This window comes from Hemitrygon akajei, chromosome 7, assembly GCF_048418815.1.
Source record: "Hemitrygon akajei chromosome 7, sHemAka1.3, whole genome shotgun sequence".
Lineage (NCBI taxonomy): Eukaryota > Metazoa > Chordata > Chondrichthyes > Myliobatiformes > Dasyatidae > Hemitrygon > Hemitrygon akajei.
Genome location: NC_133130.1, coordinates 163,126,062 through 163,142,360, shown reverse-complemented (window position 1 = coordinate 163,142,360; position 16,299 = coordinate 163,126,062). Strand labels below are relative to the sequence as shown.

Below are 16,299 nucleotides of genomic sequence, written 5' to 3'. Positions count from 1 at the left end.
TTTGGATGTAATTCATTTTCCAAATTTCACATCTGTTCGTTTATTTGAGCATCATTGGAAATAAACTTCAACATCTAATGTTTCAGACTTTGATATCTGTGAGAGTTCTAACCTGGAATCTGAGTTAATCTGAAGGTTCCAGTCTATACCTGTGCTACTTCTTAAGAAACTGCAGGTGCTGGATGGTAGAAACTTGTTTTTGACCCCAATGTAGCACGTTTTCTTTGGACAAAATAGAAACCTTCGCTAGCTTGAACTGAGTGTAGCAATAGGACACTTGTATTTCTCATCAAGGCACCAAATTCTGGTGAGAGTTGTGTGGCATTGTAAGAAGGATCATAAATATTTGTCCCACTTAGAACTTTCAAAGAACATGTGACACACAACCTGATATGGAGGCTCCACTGTACAGGATCAAAAGAGGTTGGAGGGCATTGTAAATTCAGCCAGCTCCATCTTGGGCACAACCGTCCCCACCGTCAAGGACATCGTCAAAGCCACTGCCTCAAGATGGTAGCATCCAATACTGAGCAATCTCACTGCCTGACACATGTCCTCTTCTCATTATCATAAGTCTATAAGACCTTAAGGCACAGGAGCAGAATTACGCATTTCAACGCAGCGTGTCGGACCATAAGATGATAAGATACAGGAGCAGAACTAGCCCATTTGGCCCATCAAGTCTGCTCTGTTATTTCATCATGGCTGATCCATTTCCCTCTCAGCCACAATCTCCTGTCTTCTTTCTGTACCCCTTCATATCCTGATTGATCGAGAACCTATCAATGTCTGCTTTAAGTACACTCAATGACTTGGCTTCCACACCCGTCTGTGGCAATGAATTCCACAGATTCACTACCCTCTGGCTAAAGAAATTCCACCTCATCTCTGTTGGATGTCCCTCCATTCTTAGGCTGTGTCCACCATCAGGGAGGAGGTACAGGAGCCTGAAGAAGCCCAAACACACTTAATATTTTAAGAATAGCTTCTTTCCCCCCACCATTAGATTTCTGAAGAGTCCATGACCCCATGACCCTCATTATCCAATTTTTGCACAATCTATTTATTTTTGTTGTTAATTATAGTCATTTGTTATACCTGTACTGCTGCCACACAACAACAAATTTCACAGCTTATGTCAGTGACAATAAACCTGATTCTGATACTATCTGTTAATTCTGAAATAACATTACAATCCTTAGCACTCAAAGTTGTAGAAAGCTGATAACTCAGCATCATTAAACTTATTTCCCAATCTATTGTCAAAGGGTTAACTGAACATACATCGGTGACGATGGGGATGCCAAGATGAGCCATGTTGTTGATGATTTCACTGTCCTCGGGTGGAATCTGGGCATGCTGAATCAGTTTGTTCAGGTTCTCCTCCGTGATTCCTAATTTACAACCAGAAAGAACAAGATGCATTGAACCTGAAATTATCATTCGTAAAATCCACCTTCAAAACTTCTTGCTGCGTTGATGTAAGTATCCAATAATCTTGCACATTTCAGAGAAATCACGGGATTAAAGCAGGAATTGTGAGTGCTTTGTGCTCCCAATTCCCTGTGCTGGTTTCCTCATTTTACACCGGGTTTATCACTGGAGGACAATCATTTCATTCAAGCATGCCCTGCGTACTAAAGATCAAGCATGGAGGCAGATACAATTAAATGGCACTGTTTAAATGCTACTTGGACAGATATCTGGTTAGGACAATCATTGAGGATATGGGCCTATTGCTAGCAAATAGGATTAGAGTAGATAGGCATCATGGTCAGTATGGATCAGTTGGGCCAAAGGGCCATTTGTGTGCTGTACAATTGTATGACTCTATGACACAGCACAAAACATTCCCTAACAAGGGTATGCACCAAGAAGATGCTCTAGAAAGAGAGCAAATAAAAGAAAAAAAAAACATATATACATCACCTTTCCTCATGGCTAAAACTGCAAGCACAGAGAGTAGCTAGTCTTTGTGGATCACATACTGGAACCTCCTCTCTCACTAAGGTGGGAGCCCAGTATCATTCATTTCATTCATTACTGTCTTCCTCTCAATAATCAGGTTTCTATCATTCAAGTAAACAGACAGATATGCGTGCAGCTCTCCTACTGCGTGTACATTTGCTGCCTTGGAGGTAAGTGAAGTAAATTTTCAGTACATATCTATCACTGTAAACTACCCTGAAATTCATTTCCTTGCAGGTATTCACAGTAGAACAAAGAACTAAAATAGAATTAATGAAAAACTAAAAACAAAGACTGAAAGGGAAACTGCAGGCTGCAGATCGCAGCAATGGCAGCTCCGAAGTACTGTATATCCCATAGTCCCTTGAGCTGTCGACTGTATGTCACAGTATACAGGTAGTCCCTGAGTTACGAACGTCCGACTTACAGACGGACTCAGGAACAGAACTCGTACGTAACCCGGGGACTGCCTGTATTGCTAGCACAAACTTTGTCTTCGGTTTGACAGTACTGCCAACTAAGTCAAGCTGCCAGGAACATGTCCCATACCTCTGATCAAATAAATTGTACAGCAGAGAACCAATCCAAACTCAGCCTCTCTCTGAGACCTTTCCTGATGTGCACTGAAGTAACCACAATTCCAATTTTACCATTCACTCATCCTTGTAAGAAGATGTGAAAGCCTGACAATGGTTTAGCTCTCAGTCGGACCATTGTCTGGAACACATCCTTCAACATCCTGCACCAGGGTTTGACTTTAGGATCAGCTCACCAAGTCGTCTGCAGGAAAAAGTCAAACTCTGACTGTGAAAAGCAAAACGCTGCAGATGATGTAAATGTGAAATAAAAACTAATAATGGTGTAGGCATTGAGCAGTTTCAATAAAGACACAGATTTCAGGTCAGTTCAGATGGAAGATCACCGAGCAGAAACACCAGTTCAGTTTCTCATCCACAAACTTTAACTTTTATCTCTCTGACACTTGGCACCATTTTAAGGATTAAGTTTACAGGCTACAGACTATCAGAACATTTATCTTTCTCACTCACCATTCTTAAGAAAAATGTAGAGAAGGATGATGCGGATTTTATCGTAAGTGGAGACATTGTTGTCCAGCAGTATGGGAACAATAGCACGCATTGGGTCTTTGATCTTCTCTCCTTCAGCGTCTGTCCCCATGGCCAAATCCTAATAACAAAGTCAGATTTGTAGCTCCTTATAGAATCACTGTGGCATCAAGCCTGTTGGTCCTATTGACACGTAACCCTGCATATTCTCTCCACATGTCCATCCAGTTCCTTTCTGAAAGCTACAATTGAACTTGCTGTATATATACCACATTTTCAGACAGCAGATTTCACATCATAACTACTCATTGGGATCTTTCAGCATGTTCCTCGTTAGAGACTTGCCCCAAACCTTTCCCATTTGCTCAACTATGGTGTGGATTTTGAATCAAGGTCAAGAGACACCTGTTTGCTTGAGTCTTTTGCACCAGTTAAAATTATTCCAGGGAAATTTCTTACACCACCTTCTGCATTAGACTCTTGTGTGAGTCTTAAATAGTGACAGAGCAACTGGGCTTATGGTTCAGGAACAAAATGATACAGAGGTGAGTAATGGTGGAAAAGCTGAAGTGACATTCACAGTTACATTTTACAATTCAGTTCATTAAAGTCAGATTCTGATCATTATAGCAATAAAAATGGGCACTCAGCAATGTCAATGGTAAACTTTCATTCTCAGGCTTAACATTCTTATAAAAAAGACTAACTCTGAAGATCTGATAGACTGTTCAGCACAGACTAGATCAGCTGAAAGGTCTGTTTCTGTGCTCTTGTGCTCTAGAACTCTCTGACTGAGTTTGGAATCTAAGTTTGCTTTCAGAAATAGGGTCCTCATTTCTATCAACTGAGGAATGCTGAAAATTGTTTGAAACACAAATGGAGAGACGGGGATGCCTGGTGCTGGTGTATGTGTAGCTTGGTGACATCCCCATTGTCACAGTTTGTTCCCAGAGAAGGATTTGCAAAGTTTTAAGTTAGCATGAGGCAGGAGTGGATGTTGGATCCAGAGGCAGGATGCAAAATATTGTGTTGTACATTTCCTAAATTATATTTGTCACTTGTCCAGCCATTTCTATTCAAGTACCTGTCAAAATGCCTTTACAACATATATATAATTTAAAAGTCATTGGACAGGAACCCTGACCGGAAAAGCACATAGAGAGATATGGGTTTAAGAAGGTAAAAGGATTTGTGTAGATTGACATCATGGTTGTCATGGACACAGCAGGTCCATTTCTGTGCTGTCCGATTCTATGATTTACGGGGATGAGGAGGTAACAGACTAAAAAAAAGATGAATAATGACAGTGCTCCTGAACAGCAAACATCACGATGCAGCCTAGCAAAGCTCCTGAATCTAAAGATATAAAATAGTGTCATGTGCCCCACACAAAGCTTAGTAATGAACTCACTGAGAGATGAGAAATATTGCCTGTAAGTTAGAGTACGCAGAAGGACATGCACTATGCTGTGCTTCCCTAAAATCCAAATAAGAGGCCACTGCCCAACTGGGTCTTAATTTTAATTCTCCATGTTGAAAATTGATCCAAATTTTCTCTGATCTTACAGAACTGTATATTTGTTATATTTTATGTCATTCGTAAGGAGTGTTATAAAATGCAATCGCATGGAAATAAATGTCGGCATTGTGATTCTCAGCATAATAACACAAGCAGCCAGGTACAGCCCCTCAAACAAAAGAAAATCTGCAGATGCTTGAAATCTGAGCAACACACACAAAATGCTGGAGGAACTCAGCAGGCCAGGCAACATCTAGGAAAACAGTCCAGTCAACATTTCGACTGTACTTTTTTCCACAGATGCTGCCTGGCCTGCTGAGTTCCTCCAGCATTTTGTGTGTGTTGCTCAGGTACAGCCCCTGGCGTTTTATAAAATTCTCCTCTCCTGGTAAATAATCTGTGTGTGTCCCACGGTCTAACATCTCACCTGTTCAACTCGACATAGTTTATCCACAGTGCCCTGGTAGTGCTTCATACAGTCCTCAGCAAGGTGAAGATGTGTGGAATACTGAAAGATAAAAATGGACACCATTTAATAGAATTAATGAAACTCTTTTATATAAACTTGCTCTAAGTTTGTAGTATTTTCTTATATTACTATAAACATTGATTCATCAGTAACTGGTGAACTATATGGTGCAAACATCAGATCCTCGAGCTGTTATCCTGCCAACGTTATTGCAGAGACCATGTGTACCTTACTGAGCTCCTTCTGGTACTGTGGCATCTTCTTTAGCATCTGGGACAGATCCCTCATGGTTGTCTGCAATGAAGACAAATGTTATTATTGAATGCACCAACCACTGATGTCATTCACACACTGCTCTTTGCAACGTGAAGATAATGGTCATAAACGTGTTTATCATCCTTGTGCTGAACAGTCTCATGTTCTATCATTTCCCTCAATTTTTCACCCCAGCTCATCACTCAGAGCAAACTCACCAACTGTACATAAACTGCAACTATGAGCCAGGATAGAACTGCAGGGATACTTCAGCTTAAAATTCTACTCTAACGTTCACAAGAAAGATCAGTGGTTGCCCTATCCTGGAATTCAAGAGAGCTGATAGGTAGCTCAGAGCTCAAAATAAATACATTATTGGGAAGGCACCTCACAAAAGTGCACTTGTTAAATGCAAGCATTTAAGCACACAAGCACACACAAATAGATACATGTGTGGATACACACAGAAACACACGTTCAGAGAGGCACACAAACACATATTTGTGTACGAAAACAAATATGCAAGCCACTTGACTTCCTTAATAACCAAAATTTTACTGACCTCTGCCTTGAATAGACTCAGCAGCCATTCTGTGTGGTGAATTCTGAAGTTTACCTACCCTCTGGGTGAAGAAGTTTCTTCTCATCTTAGCCCTCAGTTGTTGACGAGATTGTAACCTGGGTTCTAGACACCCAAATAGGGGGCATTAGCTGCATCAACCCTATCAAAGCCGCTAAGAGTTTTGGACTTTTCCAGGAATCATCTCATGCTATTTTGACCTTAAGATAACAAAGGCCTGTGAAAATCAAACAAACCTGCAGATGTTGGACAACTGACGATGCTGGAAACACTCAACAGGTCCGGCAGCATCTGTAGGACAAGTGGGACAATTAACATTTCAGATCAAAGTCTCTTTGCCCAGGAACTAAAATATTAACTGCTTCTCTCTCCATGGATGTTGCCTGACCTGTTGACGCTTCCAGAATTTTGTCCTTCCATACAGGCCCAGTATGTTTAACTGCTCTAGAAATGACCAACTCATCATCTGAGGATTCAATCTGTGAAACCCTTGTTGAATTTTGCCCCTCTATTCAGATTTCCAGATGTGGTCTCAGCAAGACCCAATAAAATTCTGAAATCTTGATTTGTGTCTAAATCCTCCAACAATGGCCAATATACTGTCTGCCTGCCTAACTAGTTGTAGGATGGCATGTTGATGTTCAATGACTCACCTAATAATTCATCTCTGAACACAACCTTTCTATTTCTCACCATATAAAAGAAAATGTTTAAGTGGATGCTGTCAGATGCTTCCACCTGCCACGTGCTCATCGTTTCATTCTGTGTGTCTCTATTCTCTGAATCTTCCTCGTGAGTCAGTTTTGCATTATGGATTGACTATACTCTCAGGTAGAGGAATGGAACCCAGTGTAGTCTTCTGCTGCTGTAGCCCATCCACTTCAAGGTTCAATGTGTTGTGAATTCAGAGACGCTCTTCTGTACATCACTGTTGTAACATGTGCTTATTTGAGTAATTGTCACCTTCCTGTCAGCTTGAAGCAGTCTGGCCATTCTTCTCTGACCTCTCTCACTAACAAGGCATTTTCACCCAGAGAACTACCGCTCACTGATGATCTTTTATTTTTCGCACTATTCTCTGTAAACTCTACGACGAGTGTGAAAATCCCAGGAGATCAGCAGTTTCTGAGATACACAAACCACCCCTTATGGCACCAGCAATCATTCCATGGTCAAAGTCATTTAGATCATTCCTTCCCAATTGCGATGTTTAGCCTAAACAACAACTACACATCTTGACCATGTCTGCATGCTTTTATGCATTAATTTGCTGCCATGTGATTGGCTGATTAGATATTTGTATTAATGAGCAGGTGTACAGGTGTACCAAACCCCCTGACTTGAGTCACTGATCCAGATTGTGATGAACTGGGTCTCAGTATCAGACTCTGAGACATCCCACTAGTCATGGTTTCATGACCTGAAAATGATCCACCTCTGTATCTCTCCATTAGCCAATCCTCAGTCCACACCAGTATATTACCCCCCATCAAAACTCTGATTTAATAAAATTTTGTGGCAGCCGCTTTAGAATCTATAAAATTTATAAATATAAATCTGCGTATCCACCATCTCCTTCAAAACTCTCCATATACTTACTGCATTGTTACTTTCCTCAGCCTCCTCATTCACTCTACACCTCGAGGCCTCCACTGCTACAGGAGGGTAGCTGTGCCTAAACATATGACAGCCTCAAATGAAGTTATGCAAACACACATGAACACAAACATACCCACACACAGGAGCACACGTTGACATGTACACACACGTTTATGCTCAAAAGCACTTGCACTTTTAGTGAGTCCTGTTAGTAATATTGTGGTTACTCTTTTTTCATCGTTCTAAAATAACAATTCCACTTACTTCTCAGTATAGTTTTCAGTTGTTAAGTGAATACAGTGTACTACTACTGCACTTTGATTTAATTTTCTGACTAGAATTGAAAACCAAGTCTCTGAGGCAGATGTAGGTGCCTTGTATGGAACGCTCCGCCACGGAATGCAGTGGAGACCAAGTCCATGGGTACATTCAAAGCAGAAGTTTATAGATTCTTAATTGGTTGGGGCATCAAGGGGCATGGTGAGATGGCAAGTGTATGGGATTGAATGCAATCCAGGATCAGCCATGATGAAATGGTGGAACAGACTTGTGAGCTGAATAGGCTAATTCTGCTTCTATGTCTTATGGTATTGAGTTTAAAACTGAGTAAATCAGATAAGTCAGGAGATATCTTTCAAATCCAATCAAGGTGAGTTTCGTCAGGTAAACATGTTGGAATTAATACAAGATCATAATTCCTAATCATTTTTTCTATGCATTCCATAAACATGTTCTCAAATGAACATGTAGGAAAACTGAAATAGAAATAACTAATGTTGAAAATACTCAGTAGGTCAGGCAGTATCTGTGGAAAGAGGAGCAAAGTTTTCATTTCAGGGCAAATCAGAAATGAATGGCCTTCCACAGAGATGCATCTCAACCTGTTGAGTATTCCCTGTGTTGTTCATAGTTTATATTTTAGATGAGAATTTAGACGGCCTCATGTCAGGCTGCTAGAATTATCAACTAGACAGCTGGCGTTTTGATATCCCAGTAAGAGTCTTGGATTCAGGAGAGTGGTAAAGGAGATCAGAAACAAAGTAAAGACGAGGATCCAAGCTGTCTGCACTAACCTTTTCTCCAGTTGCCATCCTCTTGCTTGAAGAAAAATCTTTCAATGACCGCGTCACTTCCCTGGAGAGAGAAAACTCAGTGTTTCAACAGGCAAATACTGTACATATCTGATGTGCTTCACAAAAACGGACACTTTCCCTCCTGACACATTCAGGAATGTTGATTTTTGAATGTAGCGCAGTTCAAACCTTGATCCCTTAGGCATATCATCTATCAGTTCTGGATTCCGCCTTAAATAACTTGTCTCCATTTTCTAATCTTCCAGATCACTCAGACAGCCTGGGTAAGGGCCGCTCCCAGCAGCTTCAGCCCTCTGGTACACAGATGTGTGGAGACATCATTGGCTAATCAGTCTATCAGCAAGATTTTCAATTGTCTGTGTAATGACAGCCTGCCAGGACATGGGTTGTGAACATTGCTCTTCACAAAGAATATTTCTACCATCAGGGAAGAGGTTCAGGAGAGGAGCCTCACTCAACGGTTCAGAAACAGCTTCTTTCCCTCCACCATCAGGTTTTTGAACAGTTCACGAACCCATGAACATACCTCACTTTTTTTTTCACTATTATTTTATAATTTATTGTATGTTTGATTGTTTGCATTGTACTGCTGTCACAGAACACAGGTCAGTGGAAGTGGTGGATGCAGGTTCAATCTCAACATCTGGGCAGTTACACAGATCGAGGGGTATGGAGGACTATTGTCCAGGTATGGGTAGATGGGACTGGGCAGAATAACAGTTTGGCAGAGACTAGATGGGCCAAAGGGCTTGTTTCTGTGCTGTAGTGCTCTACGACACTATGAGTCAGTAATACTAAACTGACAAATTAAAAGCGCATCAATGATGTCTCCTTGTATGGTGATGAAATATTTGCAAATGAATCCCCAAGATCAGAGAACAACTCAACCCAACCGGTAATAATAAAGTTGATTCTGATTTGGAGGTAAAGCTTTTGGCCAAACTGCTCCACACTGGAGTCCAAGCTTCACAGTGCTGCCCCACACCATGCACCACTGCCTTTCTGTCCAGTAGGGGCTTCCATTAAATGGAGTAATATTCATATACTTATATGCATTCAATATTCTTTTCTTCTGTATTGATATTCTAAAGGATCAATATCCATATCTCATATGTGTGCGACTTTCTGCTGGTGTTTATGATTTAAAATATTTTGCTGTTTTGGTACTTGGTTGGCTCTAGTTGCTGACACTGTGACAATGGCTGGCAGTTGCAAGGAGGTTTTATAGGAAATCTTAAATACTGCTTTGTAATAAGTTTGCTCTACAGGCAGTAGTTATGAGCAAAATTATCAGGTTTCCGTGCAATCTCATTTGCTCTCTGAATGTACCATAAATCATGGGGTAGAAAGCACCCCTTCTACCAACTGCCTGTCAGCTGGAACGAGTGTCAAAGCAACATCTTTCAATTATTGAGGCATTTATAGTAAGGTTTCAAATAATCTTCCATCATCACAAATGTGATACAAACCTTTTATAATATGGATATAAATGGCAGAAAACATAAACAAATGAATAAACTGCAGCACTATAACCAGCCAAAAAAGGCAGAATGAAGTCCATAGTCACGTACTGAGACACCTCTGCAATGTGCTTATGACGGAGAGTGATCCAGAGATCATCGTCCTCATCCAGAAGCACCTCCTTGACCCGGTTTTCACCAATCCCACTTGTTTCGTACCTGAGGGACAGAAAAAAGATCAAATGAAGCAGATAAAACAAGTCTGCAATTGCCAGAATCCCTCCTGGGTCTGTCTGTTACATCTCTCCAGGAGCAGTCCATTCCATGTAATGCTAGGTACAAGATGATAAGAGGTATAGATCGAGTGAGCAGCCATAGACATTCCGAAGTGGAAATGGCAAATACAAGCGGCATAATTTAAAGGTGACTGAATGAAAGTATAGGGAGAATATCAGATGTAGATTTTTTTGTACATAGTGAGTGGTGTGTGTGTGGAATGCCCTGCCAGGGTGGTGGTAGAGAGAGATACATTTGGAGTATTTAAGAAAATCTTACATTGGCACCTGGATGATAGAAAAATGGAGGGTTACGTGGAGGGAAGGGATAGATTGATCTTAGAGTAGGTTAAAAGGTTGGCACAACATCGTGGGCTATTATGCTGTAGTGTTTTATGTTGGGGCTGGAGAGAAGTTCTCATTTTGATACATTTATGTAATACCCCGACTCCATAAACTGTCCTCAGCACCGCACTGAAAAATTAACATCCAGCGCCACACCATCTCAGAGCACAGCTAGCCATTGTGGTTAGTGCTTCACTAGTTCATTTCAGGAATTCTATGAAATGGCCTGGTAGTTGACTCTCAGCAGTGAAGATTGGGGATGGGAAAAATGAAGTGAAGACTAAATGGCACATCGGGCCGATAACCAAAATGTAGCTGAAAACAGAAATAGAGAAATGACAAAGTTTAAGAAGAAAATTCTGGAGCTCATGGCCCGACAGCTGGAGGTGATGTCACCTACAGTGGAGTAAATTGTATAAAGGATGCACTGGAGGCCAACAGGGATCACACGGGCTACTGGGGATAGACAGGATTCCAATGATAGGGAAAGAGCTCAAGACCACCAGAGATTTGAAAAAGATGATAATATTTAAAAAGGAGATAATATCTGTCAGAGAATGATGTTTTTATGGTTTTAAACATCGGTGTAGAAGAAGCAAATCCATTAAGAGTAACACACACACAAAATGCTGGAAGAGGTCAAGCAGCATCTATGGAAATGAATAAACTTTCAGCGTTTTGGGCCAAGACCCTTTATCTGGACTGGAAAAGAAAGGCAGAGGCTGCAGAATACAAAGGTGGACGGTAGGAAAGGAGGATACTTAGAAGGTGAAAACTGAGAAAATAGTGCTAGTGCATTGTGAAGACACTGGTGGCTTCTTCCAGTTCACCCACAAAACAGTTTATTCTTCATCTCTTATGTCTTTCCTTTCCTTTCAAGGCAGCTGGGGCTCCGTCGGAGTCCGTGAGCAACTGTTCAGACTTTATAAGTACTGGGTTTCCAGACTGGCTCTGCAGCCTAGCACTTCACTATCTCCAGGAACAGCCTAGATGTGTGCCCTTGGGGAATGGCCCTGCAGATAACTCAATTCCTCACCGATTTTGCCGACTGAGGAAACATGCGGGGCAGAAACACTGAGAACGCAGGTGGTTTGTTTGCTAATCACTGGCTGCTGTCAGAAGAAGGTCTTGTACTCAAGCGTTTGTTTTTGTGTGTTCTCTCACTCTCTCTCTCGAAACAGGGGACTTGGAGAAGCAATGTGGAAGACTGCAACATAGGAACAGCAAGTTGCTGGGCTCCACTCTCATTGTTACAAGAGTGACCTCTCTCTCCCTCAATATAGAGGGAGGGAGAGAGAGAGAGAGAGGGGAGGGAGAGAGAGGGGGAGAGAGAGAGAGAGAGGGAGAGGGAGGTAGGGGGGAGGGGGAGAGGGGAGGGAGAGAGGGGAGGGAGAGAGAGACAGAGAGAGAATGAGAATTAATCTGAAATACTGAAGTGCTGGGTTATAGACTGTAGTTTGATGGACTCTGAATCAAGGGCTCTTTAGGAGGTTCTTGCTGTTGTTTGCATGGTGGGGGGAGTGCTGAAGTGGGGGGGAGGGACAGGTTCAATGCTTCTGCTGTTCCTTGTGTGAAGAGAGGGAGGAGGGAGGCTTTGGGGCTTTCAATGTTTCTATCGTTCATTTTATGGGGTTTCTTGTTTCATGGAATGTCTGTGAAGAGTAAGAATTTCAGGATGTATACTGTATATATTTTCTGATACTAAAATAAACCTTTGATAGGTGAAGTCTAGGTGGGAAAGGTAAAGGGGTGGAGAGGAAAGAATCTGATAAAAGAGAAAAGTGGACCATAGGAGAAAGGGGAGTGGACCCAGTGGGAGGTGATAGGCAGGTGAGGAAAGATAAGAGGCGAGAGAGGGGAATAGAAGAGGGAGGGAGTACTTTTTCTGGAAGTAAAATTCAATGTTCATGCCATCAGGGTGGAGGCTACCCAGATGGAATATGAGGTACTGCTCCTCCACCCTGAGTGTGGCCTGGGAAGGACAAGGGAAGGGGGAGGGATGGAAAGGGAGGGGGAGGAAGGGAGAGAGGGAGGGGGAGAGGGGAGGGGGTGAGAGAGGGAGGGAGCGGGGGAGAGGGAAGAAAGGAAAGAGAGAGGAAAGAGGAAGGAAGGGAGGAAAGGGGAGGGAGAAAGAGGAAAGGGGAGAGTGGGATAGGGAGGGAAATAGAGAACAAGGGAGGGAATTAGAGGGAGAGTAGAAAGGAGGGAAGGAGATGGTGGGAGGGTTAGAGGGAGGGAGGGGATGGAGGGAGGGATGAAGGGGGAGTGAGGGAAGGATGAACAAAGGGATGGAGAGGGTGAGGGAAGGAAAGGAAGGGAGTGGGAGGGAGGGAAATGAAGTGGTAGGAAGGTGGTGAGGGAGAGAGAAGGAAGGAGGGAGAGGGAGGGAGTGTGAGAGGGAGCTTTATTTCATCATGTTTCTTAGTTCTTTTGCTTGGAAGTTGCCCATAAATTGAGCTTGGGTAGCTCTGTGCATGTCCAAATGAGGGTCACAAAGGTACATTTAATGTCAGACAAATGTATAGAATATACATTCTCAAATGCTTTTCAGCAAAGTACCAAATTGAACATAATTAGGCTGTTCTGCCCAGTGCCAGGTGACGACAAGGAGATTTCCAACCAGACAGAAGGAATGACAAATTGAAGTAAGGAGAATTTGAGCTATTATTTGGTATCTGCTGTGTCCTCACTTTCAGCAGGAGCTATCAGTGCTGGCATTGGTTACAAATGAAAAATGCATTACAGTATAAGTAACTTCTATGAGGAGTAAAGACCTAATTATACTTAGGCATCTTATACTAAAAATAAAGCAACAGAGTATGACATGTTGTGGGAGGCAATGTTGTCAATGTTAAAAATGGGCAATGGTCAGCATTATCCTCATTGATATTAGTTTACATTTCTGGTGTGAATGGTAATTAGAAAAGGAAGGGTATCTCTCACTTGTAAACATCATTTTCAACCGGCAGCAAATCGTAGGCCATGGCTTGGAACGTCAGCTCGTGGAGAACTGGAGATGCTTGGGTCAAATCCACGATCTAGTATCAACAGTTGTGAGCGGGCTTTATCGGGACCCTGAAATCACATTTGTTTTAGGAAACAGATTCAAGTTAGATAGCCTCAAGTTCATTTAACAATTGTACAAAATTATTAAACACAACTCGAAACTTCTGTAGGCACCATCTGCCACCAAGCAGCAGAGCTGAAGTTTCAGATCAAAGATGCTTCATCAGAACCTGCCAGCTTGCTAATACTGGTTCATTATCACCAGCTCACCATCACTGGCTTACTAACACTGGCTCACTGATACCAGTCACTTATACCAGCTCACTAATGCCATCTCTCTAATACTAGCTCACCAACTCTAACTAACTCTGACTCACAAACTATGGAAAAGGATCTTAGTGATTGTAGTGATGACTTGCAGCAGACTGAAAAGCTTGAGCATGTAGATATTAAGAAAAAGGATGTGCTGCAGCTTTTGGAAAGCATCAAGTTGGATAGGTCGCCGGGACTGGATGAGATGTATCCCAGACTACTGTGGAAGGTGAGGGAGGAGATTGCTGAGCCTCGGGCGATGATCTTTGCATCATCAGTGGGGACGGGAGAGGCTCCGGAGGATTGGAGGGTTGCAGTTGTTGTTCCTTTATTCAAGAAAGGGAGTTGAGATAGCCCAGGAAATTATAGACCAGTGAGTCTTACTTCAGTGGTTGGTAAGTTGTTGGAGAAAATCCTGAGGCAGGATTTACGAACATTTAGAGAGGCATAATATGATTAGAAATAGTCAGCATGGCTTAGTGAAAGGCAGGTCATGCCTTATGAGCCTGAATGAATTTTTTGAGGATGTGACTAAACACATTGATGAAGGTAGAGTAGTAGATGTAGTGTACAGGGGACCCCTGTTTTTTGAACATTCGCTTTACGACAGCTCACTGTTATGAAAGACCTACATTAGTACCTGTTTTCGCTAACTAAAGAGGATTTTCGCTTTTACAAGAAAAAGTCGCCTGCTTTATACGTGTGGTTACTCCAAGAAAGACTACAATGACCGTGAAGCCTTGTGCGGGCAGTTGTGTGCACATGTGTGTACGTGCGTAGGCGTGTATGTGCCGATTTTTTTCCTCCAAATCGAATTTCGCTCGCGTCTTCCCGATTTTGATAAGCAAAACTACACCGTAATACAATATTACTACTTTATATAGGGTGTATATTTATCATATCATTCCTGCTTTTACTATATGTTCGTGTTATTTTAGGTTTTATGTGTTATTTGGTTTGATTTGGTAGGTTATTTTTTGGGTCTGGGAATGCTCAAAAAATGTTCCCACATAAATTAATGGAAATTGCTTCTTCGCTTTACGACATTTCGGCTTACAAACAGTTTCATAGGAACGCTCTACCTTTGGATAGTGGGGGAAACCTGTATATGGATTTCAGCAAGACATTTGATAAGGTACCCCATGCAAGGCTTATTGAGAAAGTAAGGAGGCATGGGACCCAAGGGGACCTTGCTTTGTGGATCCAGAATTGGCTTGCTCACAGAAGGCAAAGAATGTTTGTAGACGGGTCATATTCTGCATGGAGGTTGGTGACCATTGGTATGCCTCAGGGATCTGATCTGGGACCCCTTCTCTGCATGATTTTTATAAATGACCTGGTTGAGGAAGTGGAGGGATGGGTTAGTAAATTTGCTGATGACGGAAAGGTTGGGGGTGTTGTGGATAGTGTGGAGGGCTGTCAGAGGTTACAGTGGGACATCAATAGGATGCAAAACTGGGCTGAGAAGTGGCAGATGGAGTTCAACCCAGATAAGTGTGAGGTGGTTCATTTTGGTAGGTCAAATATGATGGCAGAATATAGTATTAATGGTAAGACTCTTGGCAGTGTGCAGGATCAGAGGGATCTTGAGGTCCGTATCCATAGGATGCTCAAAGCTGCTGTGCAAGTTGATTCTATGATTAAGAAGGCATACAGTGCATTGGCCTTCATCAATTGTGGGATTGTCCTTTTCTCCTTGGAGTGACATAGGATGAGAAGTGATCTGATGGAGGTGTATAAGGTAATGAGAGGCATTGCTCATGTGGATAGTCAGAGGCTTTTTCCCAGGGCTGAAATGTCTAGCACGAGAGGGCACAGTTTTAAGGTGCTTAGAAGTAGATACAGAGGGGACGTCAGGGGTAAGTTTTTACGCAGAGAATGGTGAGTGTGTGGAATCGGCTGCTGGTGACTGTGGTGGAGGCAGATACAATAGGGTCTTTTAAGAGACTCCTGGATAGCTACATGGAACTTAGGGCTATGGGTGACCCTAGGTAATTTCTAAAGAAAGTACATGTTTGGCACAGCACTGTGGGCCAAAGGGCCTGTATTGTGCTGTAGGTTTTCTATGTTTCTATCTCTTTTCTAAAGAGATGACCCTCTATTCTCAGGCTGTGCTCTCTGGTCCTAGACTCTCCAACTGATGGAAATTTCCTCTTCACATCCACTTTGTCCAGATCTTTCAGTGTGCAGTAGGTTTCAATGAGAACTCACCTTATCCTTCTGAGTGCCATTGCTATTACAAAGGAAAAAGTGCTAGCCAAACTGAAATGTCTTAAGGTGGATAAGTCACCTGACCAGATGGACTACATCCCAGAGTCCTGAGAGAGGTTGCTGAAGAGATAACTGATGC

At 42.3% G+C, this 16,299-nt stretch overlaps 1 protein-coding gene across 1 annotated transcript in view; it reads right to left on the bottom strand.

The window, feature by feature from the left end:
• LOC140731126 (syntaxin-binding protein 1-like) overlaps nucleotides 1-16,299 on the bottom strand; it is a 134,140-nt gene that overhangs the window by 33,964 nt on the left and 83,877 nt on the right. Inside the window, 8 exon segments of the mRNA XM_073052443.1 lie at nucleotides 1,285-1,394; nucleotides 3,018-3,156; nucleotides 4,982-5,062; nucleotides 5,252-5,317; nucleotides 8,531-8,591; nucleotides 10,123-10,230; nucleotides 13,575-13,648; nucleotides 13,650-13,706. Of these exon segments, the coding sequence (XP_072908544.1) occupies nucleotides 1,285-1,394; nucleotides 3,018-3,156; nucleotides 4,982-5,062; nucleotides 5,252-5,317; nucleotides 8,531-8,591; nucleotides 10,123-10,230; nucleotides 13,575-13,648; nucleotides 13,650-13,706 (696 nt within the window).